We start from the raw sequence: 13,920 nt of genomic DNA, 5'->3' as shown, positions 1-13,920 counted from the left end.
GGTCCAGCCACCCTGAATTTGAGGAGGGCAGGGGAAGCTTTTGAAGGGAGGGGTATCTCTGTTGAGATCTCCAGCTCCTTCTTTTTTTTTTTTTTTTTTTTGTCTTTTTTGTCTTTTTCCGTGTCCGGCAACGGATCGCAACCCTCAGTGTTGCCCCCGTACCGGACCGGGGACCGGCAACGGGATCGCAACCCTCGGTGCTGCTCCCCGCGCCTCGCTCAGCCAGTGAGCGGGAACCGGTCTGTATGTGGGATCCGAACCCTCGGGCGGGAGCGCCGCCGCGCTTCCCAAGCGGCGCACTATCCAGTGCGCCACCGGGCCGGCCCTCCAGCTCCTTCTGAGGGGGAGCTTTTAGCTCTATTTTGAAGTAATCCATCTTGAAACATAATCCATATCTTACTTATGTTTTATTAACTGCCATTTTGGTTTATCTGTGTCACTGTTCTGTTCTGACTATCCAGAATGGAGATGCCTGTAGTTTTAGAGGCGGAGGACTGCTATGACATTGTGGGAATGTCCTTTCCCTTTTGGGCTGTGAATAAGCGTAGGCCTTGCTCTGAATGCAGTGTCTTACAAACTGTGGGTCCTGAAGTCAATCAGTTTAGGGGACTGCTCTGATCTCTCTCACAAGCACTTTCTCTCTCTCTCTCTCAAACACATGCACATGCACACACGAACGTACATTATACCTGAACACTTGAGCACCTACTATGTACACTGAACTAGTTGCTTTCACGTTAACTTCCTTATTTAATCTTCTCTACGAAGGTTAACAACTCTGTGAAATAGGGAATATTGTCCCAATGTTTATAGATGAAAAACTAAGACTCATAGTGATGAGCCCAGGGTCACAGAAAGTGCGAAGGGCAGCAGCAGGATCCTGACCAGTCTGTGTCTGAGGATTTCTCACCTCCTGCCTCCAGGAGCAGCAAGGCCGCTTGGCAAGGACTTAACATGTATGGGTTTCAAGGTGGTCTCTGCAGCCTCCCTCAGTCATCCGAGGCCTTGCTTCCCTACGTGTGAGACCCCAGGAGAAAGAGGGAGGAAAGTGACTTGTTCAAGCTCTTCTCTGGTCACTGCCCAGGAGGGTGGAGCCCTAGGAGAAGGAAACCATAATTTGGAACTTCAACTCTCTTCTTTTCTTTTTCTTCAATTCTACTAGGTAGACGGGTGTTCCTGACACGGTACTGACTTTAATGAATGGATTCTCTGGGCAGTCATCTGAGGAGGGGGCTGTACCTTACTCCAGGAATGAGGCCTCTTGTCTGGGTACCAGGACCTCATGTGGCAGCCTCAGCCCAGCATCACTTAGCAAACATCTGCTAATGCACAGCCTACATGCCAGACACTATCCTGGGCAGGGAGGGGCCTGGTCTGGGTCCCGCCATCAAGGAGCTCTTAGACTCATAACCCAACTACAACCCCAAGTTCTGGCTCTGACAGGAAGAAGGGAGGAACCCCAGCCAGGAGCTTCACCTTCACAGTGTGGCTGACGTTTCCCCTGAGAACTCACTTAACTCTGCTTACAGGAAGTTCATGGTAGTGGAGATTACCCAAGGACAAAACATCACAGGAAGTGGGTTTTGTGGTAAGAGACTGAGAAGTGCTGAGCTGTGAACCTCAGGGGGCCTTGAGCACGACAGAGCCCTCTCCCACGCCTTCCTTCTAGTCTCAGGTGGCTAGGCGGACCTGGGGATTCTGAGCCTGAGAAGCTCCCAGCCACTGGCCTCAGGACGTTCTAGGGGAGTGAGACAACTTCTCTAAAAAATGCTCCTCCTGATAGTCTTCTTCCTGTCCTACTCCTGGACCCACTGGATATACAACCCAGACTGAGGATACCAGAGTTGAGTATGTACACACAGATGAACCCATCCATACTCTTATGTCCTCCAGAGATAGCCTTCTAATTTAGGGTCAACACTCTACCATCCCAACCTAAGGTCATTCCTCATGACTTGAGCCCACAAAACCCCTGCGACCCCTAACACAGACATCTACACAGTTTAAAATACCATCTAGGAGCTCTACTGGTGCAATAGGTTAGTGTGTGGCACTTATATGAAATACCATCTATATGCAGATCGCTCCCAGGCCATTTTTCCTGGCTTTGCCATCTTGGATGTCTAAGAGAACTAAAAACCTAATAAATGCCTAAAATGGAACTCTGGATCCTCGCCCCCCACCAGTTCCCGTGTCAGTAGACAGTAACAGCATCCCTTCAGCAGCTCTAACCTGGAAGTCATGCTAGATTCTACCCTTCTCTCACCTTCCACAGTCTATAGCAAGTACTGCCAGTTCTGTCTCTCTGTCTTCACTGTCACCCCAGCAATAATGTCTTAATTAATCTACTGGCCTCTATATCACTCTCCCCAGGCTATTGTTGATATGGCAGCCACAGTGATCAGCAGAGTTATCTATTAAAACTACAAATCTCATCATGTCACTACACTGGTTTAAAGGTGAAGATCCCCATAACAGGCAGCTGCCAGAGACAAAACAAAAAAAACCCACCAAAAAAAATAATAATAATAAATAAAATAAATAAAATTGCACTTAAAAACAAATCCAAACAGTACGGTAGTTCCTTAAAAAAAGTTAAACATAGAATTACCATATGATCAAGAAATTTCACTTAATGGGTATATACTCAAAATAAACAAAAGCACAGACTCAAACAGACATTTGTACACCCACGTCCATAGCAGCATTATTCACAATAGTCAAAAGGTGGAAGCAACCCAAGTGTCTATCAGTAGATGAATGGATAAACAAAATGTGATATATACATGCAACGGAATATTATTTCACCTTAAAAAAGAAGGAAATTCTGACACATGCTAAAACGTAGATGAACCTCTAAGACATTACACTATGAAATAAGCCAGACACAAAACAAATACTATATGAGGTGCCTAATCAAATTTATAAAGACAGAAAGAAGAATGGTGGTTGCCAGAGGCTGGAGGGAGGAGAGGATGGGGAGTTTTGTTTAATAGCAGTTTCAATTTGGGAAGATAAAGAAGTTCTGGAGATGGATGGTGGTGATGGTTGCACAACAGTGTGCATGTATTTAATGCCACAGAACTGTGTGCTAAAAAATGGCGAAGGTGGTACATTTTATATTATGTATATTTTACTACACACACATACACGCACGCACACACCCCACACACTGCCCATAGCGTACAAAGATCTCATGACTCACTCCCACTCGTTTCCCTAAACTCACATGTCCCTGTGCTCTTTCTACTTCCCTGCTCACTTCCTTTCACGCCAGCCTTCTTTCTGCGCTATTAATACACCAAGCTTGGGCCTTTGCATTGGCTGTTTCCTTTGTGGGGAATATTCAGAGTAGCCCTCCCTAAAAGAGCTCCCTAATTACTCACCAGACCATCACCCTGCATTCTTTTCTTTTTTTTTTCTAATTTAATTTGCCTCCAACTAGCAATCCCCACAGCTGGGAGGCCTACGTTCTCTCCTCCTTGGCCTCCCCCAGTGTCAGAGCAGGGCTTTTGACATGGGATGCCCTGTTTGGGGCCGGCATAGTAGATGGATGGCCCTAGTGGCCCAGTTTTCAGATGTTGCTGGAGTGTGACATTCAGACCAGGAGTGAACCCTGGCTGCTGACACAGCCCCTCAGGAGTGAAGTCTGTACCATGGTTCTGACTGAGAGGTGGGAAAGAAAAAGTCCCCTGACCTAGCACTGGGTCTCCTCCCCGCCAGTATCAAATGCCCATATCCTCAGGGTCATAGGGTTGCTGCTGGGTGCCTGCATAGGAGGACAAAGAGCAGCAGCGACATAGAATTTCAGCAGAGACACAGCCCTTGTTTGTGTGTGTGTAATGAGAGCTGGTTAATCTGATCAAACAGTCAAACGTGTGGGAAATGGGATCCTGCCATGGACGGCAGAGATTTCTGACCATGGGTCTGAGAGTTCTTTCCCTTTCCTCAGTGAAGTGAACATTGCTTAAAGTATCTCAAGAGTCCAAAAGCCCTCAAGGTAGGGTTGTTTATCCTAGGGTCCACGAATTCCCTGAAATTGCATGCAAAAATGTGGTTGGTATACACTGTTGTGGGCAATGATGCACTATTCGAGGGAGACGTGTGTAGCTTTTAACACAATCTCAGAGGAGGCCAGGACCCAGAAAAATAAGAATAACTGGTTTAGATTTCTCAGGACAGTGATTTGGAGATGTTGGAATTAGCCTTAAAAGAGAGTCCAGGGTAACAAGGGAGGGATAACCAGAGAGAATGGGAACAAGTGTCTGGTGGTCTGCTGGGGGCAGGCACTTTGGAGCAGCTACTGCAAATTCCACCCTACCGGGCATAGGTCGCTCTGCCCTTTTGATGCTGCCTGGGCCAGCCTGGTCATTATGACACTTGTCTAGCCTGGTCAGAGGAGTTGCCCAATGAGACACTTATACCTTATAGACTCACAAAATTCTGGGTAAAAAGTTAAAACTCCCACAGGGTGAAGGAGCTTCTGAGGGATGGGTAGCATAGGGCTGGGGGGAGAAAGGTCATGAGAGAGGCTGGTTTGAGCAGAAGGACAGATGACATGCTTGCTCCCATGCCACACAACCATTCCATTGCTACTAAGATTCCCTGCAGGCCACTCCCAAGCCCCTCCCATCTCTGCCAAACTCTTCGTGGCTCCCTTTACAGAAGCCTAATTTACACATTCCTTGTCCACGGGAGGCTTTCACTGAATCCCTGATCCTTGCCTGCCTTTGCTTTTTAGGAGCTGCTAAGTGTCTGTCTTCCCTGGGAAAATGTGAGCTCCCTGAAGAATGGACTCAACAGTGCTCCTGCTTGGCCCTCCTTCCCCAGCCTTCCATAGCCCTAGTCCTCTGTTCACCATCACCCCTCACCAAAAGGGCAGGGGGAAAGCTGTGGGAAGGTGAGGAGAAGCAGCAGCTCTATCAGAGTGGCCCCAGGGCATACACTGGCAAGTGCAGAGTCAGTTCCTGCCCTTGATATAGGAGCATAGGCACAGGAGGCTAACCTGGGAGAGCCCCAGACGCCATGAGCCAGCTGGGAGGAGGGCTCAGCTCCGGGAGACTCCCAATCCCACAGCCCCTTTCCTAGTTCTGGCCCTGTCACTCCTCTCTCAAGTGATTGTAAGAACTCCCTCTCTGGACTCTAGGTCCTCGACTTCTCCTCTTGCTAATCACTCCCATCCTTCTAAAATGAGGCCACTCTCCAACTTAAACGCCTTTAGTGACTCCTCATTTCTTTCCAAAGAAATACTTTTAGCATGGCACGAAGGTGAATGTCAATTCAACATCTTTTTAGTCTCTTTCCCTCAACAAACCCAGGCTTTGGCCACACCAAATCTCCCAAACAAAATACATTTGTGTCACGAGGACTCTGCTTATGCTCTCTTCTGGGAATGCCCTTCATGCACTCCTCTCTCCCTAGACACTCAGCCTTTACGGCCCAGCTCCAACCTGGCCTCCACTGTGGATCAGCCCCAGCCATGCCAGGCATACACAGTACCTCCTGGCTACATACTCCCATAGTGCACTGTTCACACACACAATGAGTAAAGTGAAACTAACGCTACAGAGCTCTTACTTGATGCCCAGTACTCTGCGGCACACGAATTATCTAATTTATGACCTATCTCGGATCCCTCACCCATCACGTGAGGGAATCAATTCTCCTCATTTTTCAAAGAGGAAACTGAGGTTCAGAGAGGCCAAGTGCTTGTCCAAGGTTACAGAGCCAGGAACAGTCAGAGCTGGGATCTGCGTTCCTGGGTGTTAGACTCTCGAGGTCATGCCCTTTCACATTTGCTACAGAAGTGTTACGGCCATACCACTATGGGTGGTGTTACAAGCGGCCATCTGGCCTATGATTGTTGTTAGCTCTTTTAGGAGAGGATCTGTCTCATTTGTTGTGGTATCCCCAAAGCCTAGGTTAGAGCCAGGGACTGAGTACTCAGGAGGTGTTTGTGGAATTCCTTTGAAGGGTGAAAATTTAGTGAGCAACCTTACTTACCTATTAACAACTAGAGCAGAAAGGGCTTGAGGTGGAGTCTTCGAGAGCAGCAGAGTGGTCTAGCAGGTAAGAAACAGAGGGGAAGACCTGTCCCTACCCTCTGCCCTGACCCCTCCCAACATTTCTGAGTTAGGGTTGGGCTTGGCAGCTCTAAGGGAGTCTTAGAGACCAAAGCTGCAATCGGGCTCTCAGAGCTCTTTTGCTGAAGTGTGAAGGAAGTCCAGGCTCTAAGAATGTGGTCTGCCTGCCCCCTGTCCCCCACCAGCCTTCTTCCTGCTCTTGCCCTTTTTGATGAGTTACAATGCCAGGCCCCAGGCCGTGAGGTAGTGCCTCCTCCCTTGTGAGAACCTGCCCACCTGCTCAGAGTGCCCATGGGAGATCCCAGCCCCCTCATCAGGGCCCCTCTAGCCTCACCGTCAGTGCTGGCATCATCCACCAGTATGATCTCCCTCAGCACGATGGCAGGGGTGGTGTGGAGGACACTGTACACTGTTCGCAGCAGCGTGGACCAGGCCTCATTGTGAAACACAATGATGACGCTGGTGGTGGGCAGTGGGGGGCAGCGCCGGAACTTCTGGTTGACACACCTGGAAGGATGAAAGTGTGAGCACAGCTCTCCAGGTCCCTGTGCAAAGGTCCCCCAAACCACCCTCCACTCCTCTGAACCACCAGCCTATATTTTTGTCATAGCAGGGAAGAGCTGCTCCCTGTCCCTGTCTCCCCGCCACCCACTCTGAGCCTCTGCACAGGTCCTAACCAACCCACTCCAAAACCCACCCCCCCAGAGCTGGCTCGGTGCCCCTGGCTGTGATGCTGAGGCTCTTCCCCGCTCGCTCATCTGCTCTCTGCTATCAGGCTAGGAGTTCCCAGGGCTGACTCTCTTCCTCTGTAACGTACTGCGTAAAGTGTAATCCCATCTAGAGGTCCCAGAGGGGTAGGTAATAAAGGGCAAATTTGACATCTGAGAAAAGTGACTACAATTTCCATATTCAATGAGAACAAAAAGGCTCTTCCTTTTACAATTTACGGTTCCTCTAATCCATCTGCCCACTAACTCCCTGTAATCTGACACTACTAACGCAGTTTCCTGTGACCTCTTCTCTATCCTCACCCGCTCTAACCATTCCGTGGCACTTGGTCTTGCTGCCCCCTTCGTGACACCTCATCTCTGGGTGTGTGTGGGAATGTGTGAATCCTGGATCCCAAGGAATCACGTGACCTAACACCCTTTCTTGACCCCCTCTGCTGGTCAGAGAGGTTTCTCATGGACCCTTCAGAGATTCCCCAACTTCCTCCACTCACTGCTGTCATGCCCAACACTCCTCTCTGCTGAGGAGCTCCTGATAACTCCAGGTGACTCCTTGTTCTGGGGCTATAATACTTGGTCCAAGTGTGAGGAATCCCTGGCTCACAGCCCAAAAGAACCAAGTGATGGTCCCATTGCCCTAAATTGAGACTATAAACAGCTTCAAATAAAGGTTGGAATCAATTCATGGCCTTGTGACCTTTACTGGAGGAAACCAGGATGGATGGGGATATTCTTGACCACCAGCACTGCTATCAGGAAATGTTCCCTCTCCCAATAGCTCAGCACCAGAGTCCCAGTCTCTGGGGAAGACCTCAGCAGAGGACAAGCCCACTGAAACCACAGCCTGCTATCAGTTTCCCCTCTGAGTTGCCCCTGTGCCAGGGCCTGAGCTCCTTCATAACTCCTTCATATCCTGTCACCTTCATAATTGTGACTTACTCTCACACGTTTCCCTGGGCCTCTGGCCTGACCATAATACCCCTGAACTCCAACCCCCGGGATCAGGGTAATTAGTCAGGGAAAGAAGTGAGGACTAAGAGGAAATCCCTGCCCATATTCTAAAATCCCCTTCAACTCTCCTCCTGGCACTTGAGGCCTGCCCTCTTATAGCACTCTGGGTGCTACTCACTCAGGGGGTCGGGTGTCTGGCCCCAGGGCCCTCTGCAGGGAGATCCGGTCACTGGCAAAGGCATTGAAGCAGTGTTTCTTATAGCCCTCTTCCTTTTCTTGGGTCTCCAGAGGGCTCCATGTGCTCTTCTGAAATGCTTTCCCATCTGCCCCGGGGCTGTTAGGGTCCTGTGGTGGCCGTTCCCAGAAGGGCTTCAGTTCAGCTAGGGTATAGAATCCAGGGAGGCAGGACTGGTTTGTGGAGACCACAGTCTGCTGCGGTTCTGGAGCCCTGATCTGGAGCTTGGGCACTGAATCTCTGAGGTTGTTCACAGCCTCCATCATAAGGTCCAGGACGTGATCTTTCTGGCTCACAAGGGACTTCAGCCATGGCTTCTCTGTGGCCTGCTCCCAGCTGCTTACATCCCTCTGCAGGATGAAGAGGAAGAGCACAAACGCGCTGCCCACCATGGCCAGGCGCAGGGGCATGTGGCGTCTGCGTAGGAACCTCATCCTCCAGAACCGATGGGGACCCCAGCTGGGTCAGGTACGAGTCCTGGGCCTGACCCTGGAAACGGCTCAATACGTTGTGGGGGCCACACGTTGGGCCTCAGCCTGACAAGGGAGGGGATGAGAGAGAGAAATGAGCCAAGACAGGGGTGGGAGGGAGTCAGGGCATCTGGGGCTTGGAGTCCACACTCTGTGACTGAATGGTGACATCACCTTAATACAGTCACAACTTTCCCAAGCCTAAATTTCCTTTATCCATAAAATGAGGAGAATGGACTCAGTGTTTCTTTCCTGCCATAAAATTCTAACATTCATGGATCTAGAGTAACTGGAACACTGAAACACTGCATGAAGAGATTTAATTGACATAACCACTTTGGGAAACAACTTGGCATTATCAAGTAAAATTAAAAATGAACACACCCTGTAAGCCAACAATTCCTCTCGTAGTTTTATATCCCAGATAAACTCTGGTACATGTGAACCAGGAGGCATGTACAAGAATGTTTATAGCAGCACAGACTAAGATGGCAAAAACTGGGAACAACCTACAAATCCCTCAGCAGTAGAATGAATAAAGTGTGAAATCTCCATACCCTGGAGTTCTCTACAGCCATGACAAAGGGTGGACCACTTCTCCATGCAACAACATGGGTGTAATGGTGGGCGAAAAAAGCAAGTTGCAGAAATATACAAACAGTATGATTCTATTTACAGAACATTTTAAAACATGCTGAAACTATATTGTTTATGAATACAAATATATGGTAAATCTATAAAGAAAACTACAGGAATGATAAACCAAATTTTCTGAAGAAGGAGGAAAAGGTACAGGATCAGAGATGGGTAATAGGGGACGTCAAAGTAAAGTGTTTTTCCTTGAAGCGGATCTTATAAATATTCTTCTGTATCTACTAATATTTAACAAAAAGGAATTTTTTAAAAATCTAAGATTCAATGACAACACCTTCCAGGCAGGGCCAGGCATGGGCATTCACCAGCCTTCACCCCCAGGCACGTGGTCCTACAGCTCAGAGGATGAATGTTTGCAAAACTTTCTGTGGACAGCTCTAGAACTATGAGGCACACTGGTTAAGCACTAGATGTTGGTGGCAAGAGACTGGGGCACAAATGCCAGTTCTGCCCTTCTAGTGATGGCACCTACCTCCTAGGGTTGTTATAAGGATCAAGTTCAAAAAAACAATTCATGGAAAAAGCTGAGCAGTCTCTGCACAAGGTAAGTACTCAGAAAGTGTTAGTTTTTTATCATAAGTAGCTGTGTGACCCTTGGGTGATATACTTAATCCCTCTAAGACTCAATTTCCTCATCTATAATGTAGGGATAACTAATACCTAATTCACAGGGTTGTGGTGAGGATTAAATGTTTGTAAAATACTAAGCAGAGTATGTGTCATATACTAAGCCCTCAATAAATTACATCAATTATTTTTATTATTATAATTGATAAATCCCTGCTCAGCTTCCCAGCAATTATCCTCAAGCACCTGGCCCTTGGCCAAAGCCATGCTCTTTACCCCTTGCATGTTTTGCTTAAAAGTAACTCCAGTTGAACTATTTAATGCTGTTATTTAAACCCGCAAGCTCCTGCCTGTGGAAAAGCCTGGTGTCTGGAGTCACGTGGATCTGGGGAATACGTGGTCATCACAATCTCAATGAAAGGGTTCACACTGCACTGGGGGAGACAGGTGGTTTCTTTCAAAACATCAGATATCATCATCATCATCAAAAATCAAATAAAGGAAATCTCTTTGTGCATCTATTTTATATTAAGTTTTTTTTAATTTTTTTGCATATGAGTGTTTATAGTGACATTTCACAATAGCCAAAAAGTACAATGTCCAAACATTCATCGATGGATGAATAGATAAAATGTAGTTCATCCATACAATGGAATATTATTCAGCCATAACAAGAGAATGAAGCAATGTATGAGTTTTCTTAGGCTGCCATTACAAAGTACCACAACTGGGTGGCTTAAACAACAGAAATGTATTGCCTCACAGTTCTGAGGTCTAGAAGTCTTGAGATCAAAGTGTTGGCAGGGTTGGTTCTTTCTAGAGCCCGTGAGGAAGAATCTGTTCCAGGCCTCTCTCCTAGCTTTTGGTGGCTGCTGGCAATTTTTGGTGTTCCTTAGCTTATGGATGGATCACCCCAAACTTGCCTTGACATTCACATGGCATTCTCTCTGTGTGCTATTTTGTATTAAATATTGTCTAGGGCATGGGAGAGAAGATTTGTTCATTCTGCCAATATCTGTTTATTTACTGAACATCTACTATGCCAGGTATTCTGTAAGATGTGAGGGATACAGAGATGAGCAAGCCCAGCCCTCAAGGAGCATACAGTCAATTGGAGGAGTCAGATTTTAAACAGAGATTATCCAGTGAGAAGGCAGCAGGAGAGAGGTACCCTTGGGTGCTGAAGGGGAGGGGGTGCAGGAAATAGCAAATGTGGGAGGGCGATTGTCTGTGAAAAAGTCCTACAGGGGGAGAAGCATGGGCTGAGCACCAACTTGCAAGTAGGAGTCACCTGGGCGAGGTAGCACATTTCAGGCAGAGGGAATGGCATATGCAAAGGCTTAGAGGTGGGAGTAGCACGGACAATCAGAGAGCTGCAAAGAGTCTGGTATGGTGGAAGTATGGAGTCTGATGGGCCTGCAGAGGCTGGTGAAGCTAAGTCATGAGGGCCTTGTTCATCATATGGAGGAGTTTGCCCTTGATTGGAGGCATGGGGAACAGTAAAGGATAAGTCTGGAGCCCAGCATTAAAGGAATATGACAGCTGATGGAGTGTGTCTAGGAGATGGTCCTGATTGGCAGTTGGATAGCCAGTTAAGAGGGTCCAGGGGGTCTGACCCAAGATAGCAGTAGTGCGGATGGAGGAGGAAAGAGGTGGTGCTAGGAAAGTTCCCTTGGGTGATGGGACAGTTCACCCCATCTGAAACACATCTAAAACACAAAGGGGCATGAAACTCCATTTCTTCCTCCAAGAGATCTTAAAATCTTATTGGAGAACAACCACTGGTAGCACTGGGTCCAGGTGACGCCTGTCTAAGGAGGAGATAGGAGCAGGAAAAAAGACCTTTTACTGAATACCATTCTTATTTTAAATTCTGACTACATTACCTACTCATAAAGCAATAAAATTAAAACATAATAACAGTGCAGACAGTAAGTGCCAAGCTGAGAAAGGTAGAGTTCCCTGTGGGCTTAAAGAAGACATCAAGGAGGAAATGGGGATTCAGTGTAGAAGCAGTTTCTTGTCTGAGGGGTTAAGCTATGCTGGTGCCAGCACAGAGGGTTCTGCTTGAGCTAGATGCAACATCAATTCTGGAACTGTCCCAGCTAAGCCCAGACAGTGAGCCTGCAGAATGGGGAGAGTTTGCATGACAGTGGTGAACGATCCTGCAGGCTGCATCCTCCCTGCTGCTTTCTGTCTACCTTCCCACTCCAGCAAGAAGGAGGGAGCACAGTTAGAAACAAAAGCCTTGGGCCGGCCCAGTGGCGCACTGGAGAGTGCGCCACTTAGGAGTGCGGCGGCGCTCCTGCCGAGGGTTCAGATCCCATGTGGAGACCGGTTCCCGCTCACTGGCTGAGCGCGGTGCGGGCGCAACACTGAGGGTTGCGATCCCGTTGCCGGTCCCCGGTACAGGCGCGACACCGAGGGTTGTGATCCCGTTACCAGTCAGTAAAAAAAAGACAAAAAGGAAAAAAAAAAAAAAGAAACAAAAGCCTGGTAACACTGTAGTTGCTAGCTGTTGCCAGTGCTCAAGACTCATGTCCTCCAGGAAGGCCTTCCTGACTGATTCACTCAAAATCACCCAGATGACTCCAGCTCCTTCATCCTGGCACTGCCCTGTGATCCCTTGCAGTGGGGTTTGTCTTTGCTTCTTTTATTTCCCCTGGAGAAAGAGATCTAGGGTTAAATTGAGCTTTTCCCAGGCATCTGCCCTCTCCATCCAACCTGGCTGTCTCTCTGAAACCTGCAGTTCCTTAAGGTACTAACCACATCCTGAAATGAAACCAGATACCTGTGATTAGCCTTGGCGGTAAGAGACACTCTCTAGTTTGTTTACTCAGCATGTGGGCAACAGGAAAGAGTTCCTTAGAAGAGACACATAATCCAATGGAAGCCACAGCACTTTGGGATTAAGGATTTTTGCTCTCTGTGTAGGAGACTATTCCTGGAAGTGTGGTTAGTAAGGTCTGAGAGGTCATCCCTCTCCAGCCTTGGAGAAGGAATAGCCCTTCCTGTAATACTCTGTCAAGTGCTGGGCTTCACAGAATCTGCCCCCAGTGTCCTGTGTATCTCTCTCACCTTTCCACAGCCTGGCCTGCAGGGTCGCTGGCAAGTGTGCCCACAACCCTCATCCACTCACTCCTCTCCTGCTGCTGAGCATTAGTTCCCAAATCCTTTTCCTCTAGCCACCCTTAGGCCTGCAACTCATCAGACCATCTTGGTTTCAATACTGATGTGACACCAGATAGCCTCTTTTTTTGAGAAGCCTTTCTAGATTGAACATGGGATTTGCTTCCCCGGCCCCACCCTCCAGAACACAAATTTACCTTTTCTCATTGTTGTAAGGAACTGAGGCTTCACCCAGCTCTATGTCTATCAAATCACTGATTACAACCCATTATAGTAGTGTAGAATAAATTTAGAATGTTGCAAATTGGAATGAAAAAATTCTATAAAAACTAGAATAGAATGTAAAAGAAAATATCGGAGTGTATCACATATAATATGGGTAAGAACTGTTTTGTTAAACTTTCATTTCAGTTATTATTTATACATGTTACAGAGTGTGCCAAAAAGTCTTAGCAGTTTGAAGCTTTAACAAGTTCAGAATAAATGCTAGAGACTTAACAGAAAACATTGTTGGGAAGTTGTACTTAAATTTCTCTTAGCTTTATTTCGTTGTATGAATTTTGAATAATAAATTTTAATTTTAATGTTTGTTTTAATCCACTGAAGATGATAAACATTGCCTGGAAGAAAATTAAAATTAAAACTCTGTTATTCAAAGTTCATACAACTAAATAAAGGTAAGAGAGGTTTAAATGATTAAACTTTCAAATGACTTTTTTTTTTTTAATGTATAGAATTTATACTTCTGATGTTATTAAAGCACAAAACTACCCTAAGACTTTTGGGACACGTTGGGGTACTAGGTCTTGTAAAATGTCTCTCACTTTGGTCCAGTCATAGAAGTATGAAAGCCAGTAATGCAGTCCAGTCCCTCCATTTTACATCCTAGCCTCCTCCGAGAAGCCTTCTCAGATCTCTTAGCAGAATTACTCTCTCCCCCACCGCCATCTTTAGTATCCTGGTTTTTCTTGTACTCTAGCCTCATAGGAACCTGCCTTGTGTCACGGCAGTCTCTTCTCCCTCCTGCATTTTACCTCCTATCCCTGAGCGGCCATGTTGTTTCCATCTTTTTATCATTTGCAAAATCTAACATGAGTTTTGTA

At 47.1% G+C, this 13,920-nt stretch overlaps 1 protein-coding gene across 1 annotated transcript in view; it reads right to left on the bottom strand.

Moving 5' to 3' along the window:
• GALNT6 (polypeptide N-acetylgalactosaminyltransferase 6) overlaps positions 1-8,496 on the bottom strand; it is a 22,905-nt gene extending 14,409 nt beyond the window's left edge. The window contains exons 1-2 of the mRNA XM_008566145.1: positions 7,941-8,496; positions 6,418-6,590 (exon numbers count right to left, since the gene is read on the bottom strand). Coding sequence (XP_008564367.1) covers positions 6,418-6,590; positions 7,941-8,431 — 664 coding nt within the window. The 5' untranslated portion in view covers positions 8,432-8,496. The remainder of the gene's footprint in view (positions 1-6,417; positions 6,591-7,940) is intronic.
• Between the last annotated feature and the right edge of the window lie 5,424 nt (positions 8,497-13,920).

This window comes from Galeopterus variegatus, unplaced genomic scaffold (genome assembly GCF_000696425.1).
Source record: "Galeopterus variegatus unplaced genomic scaffold, G_variegatus-3.0.2 Scaffold224, whole genome shotgun sequence".
NCBI classification, from domain to species: Eukaryota; Metazoa; Chordata; class Mammalia; order Dermoptera; family Cynocephalidae; genus Galeopterus; species Galeopterus variegatus.
This window is presented reverse-complemented; position numbering and strand designations above follow the sequence as displayed.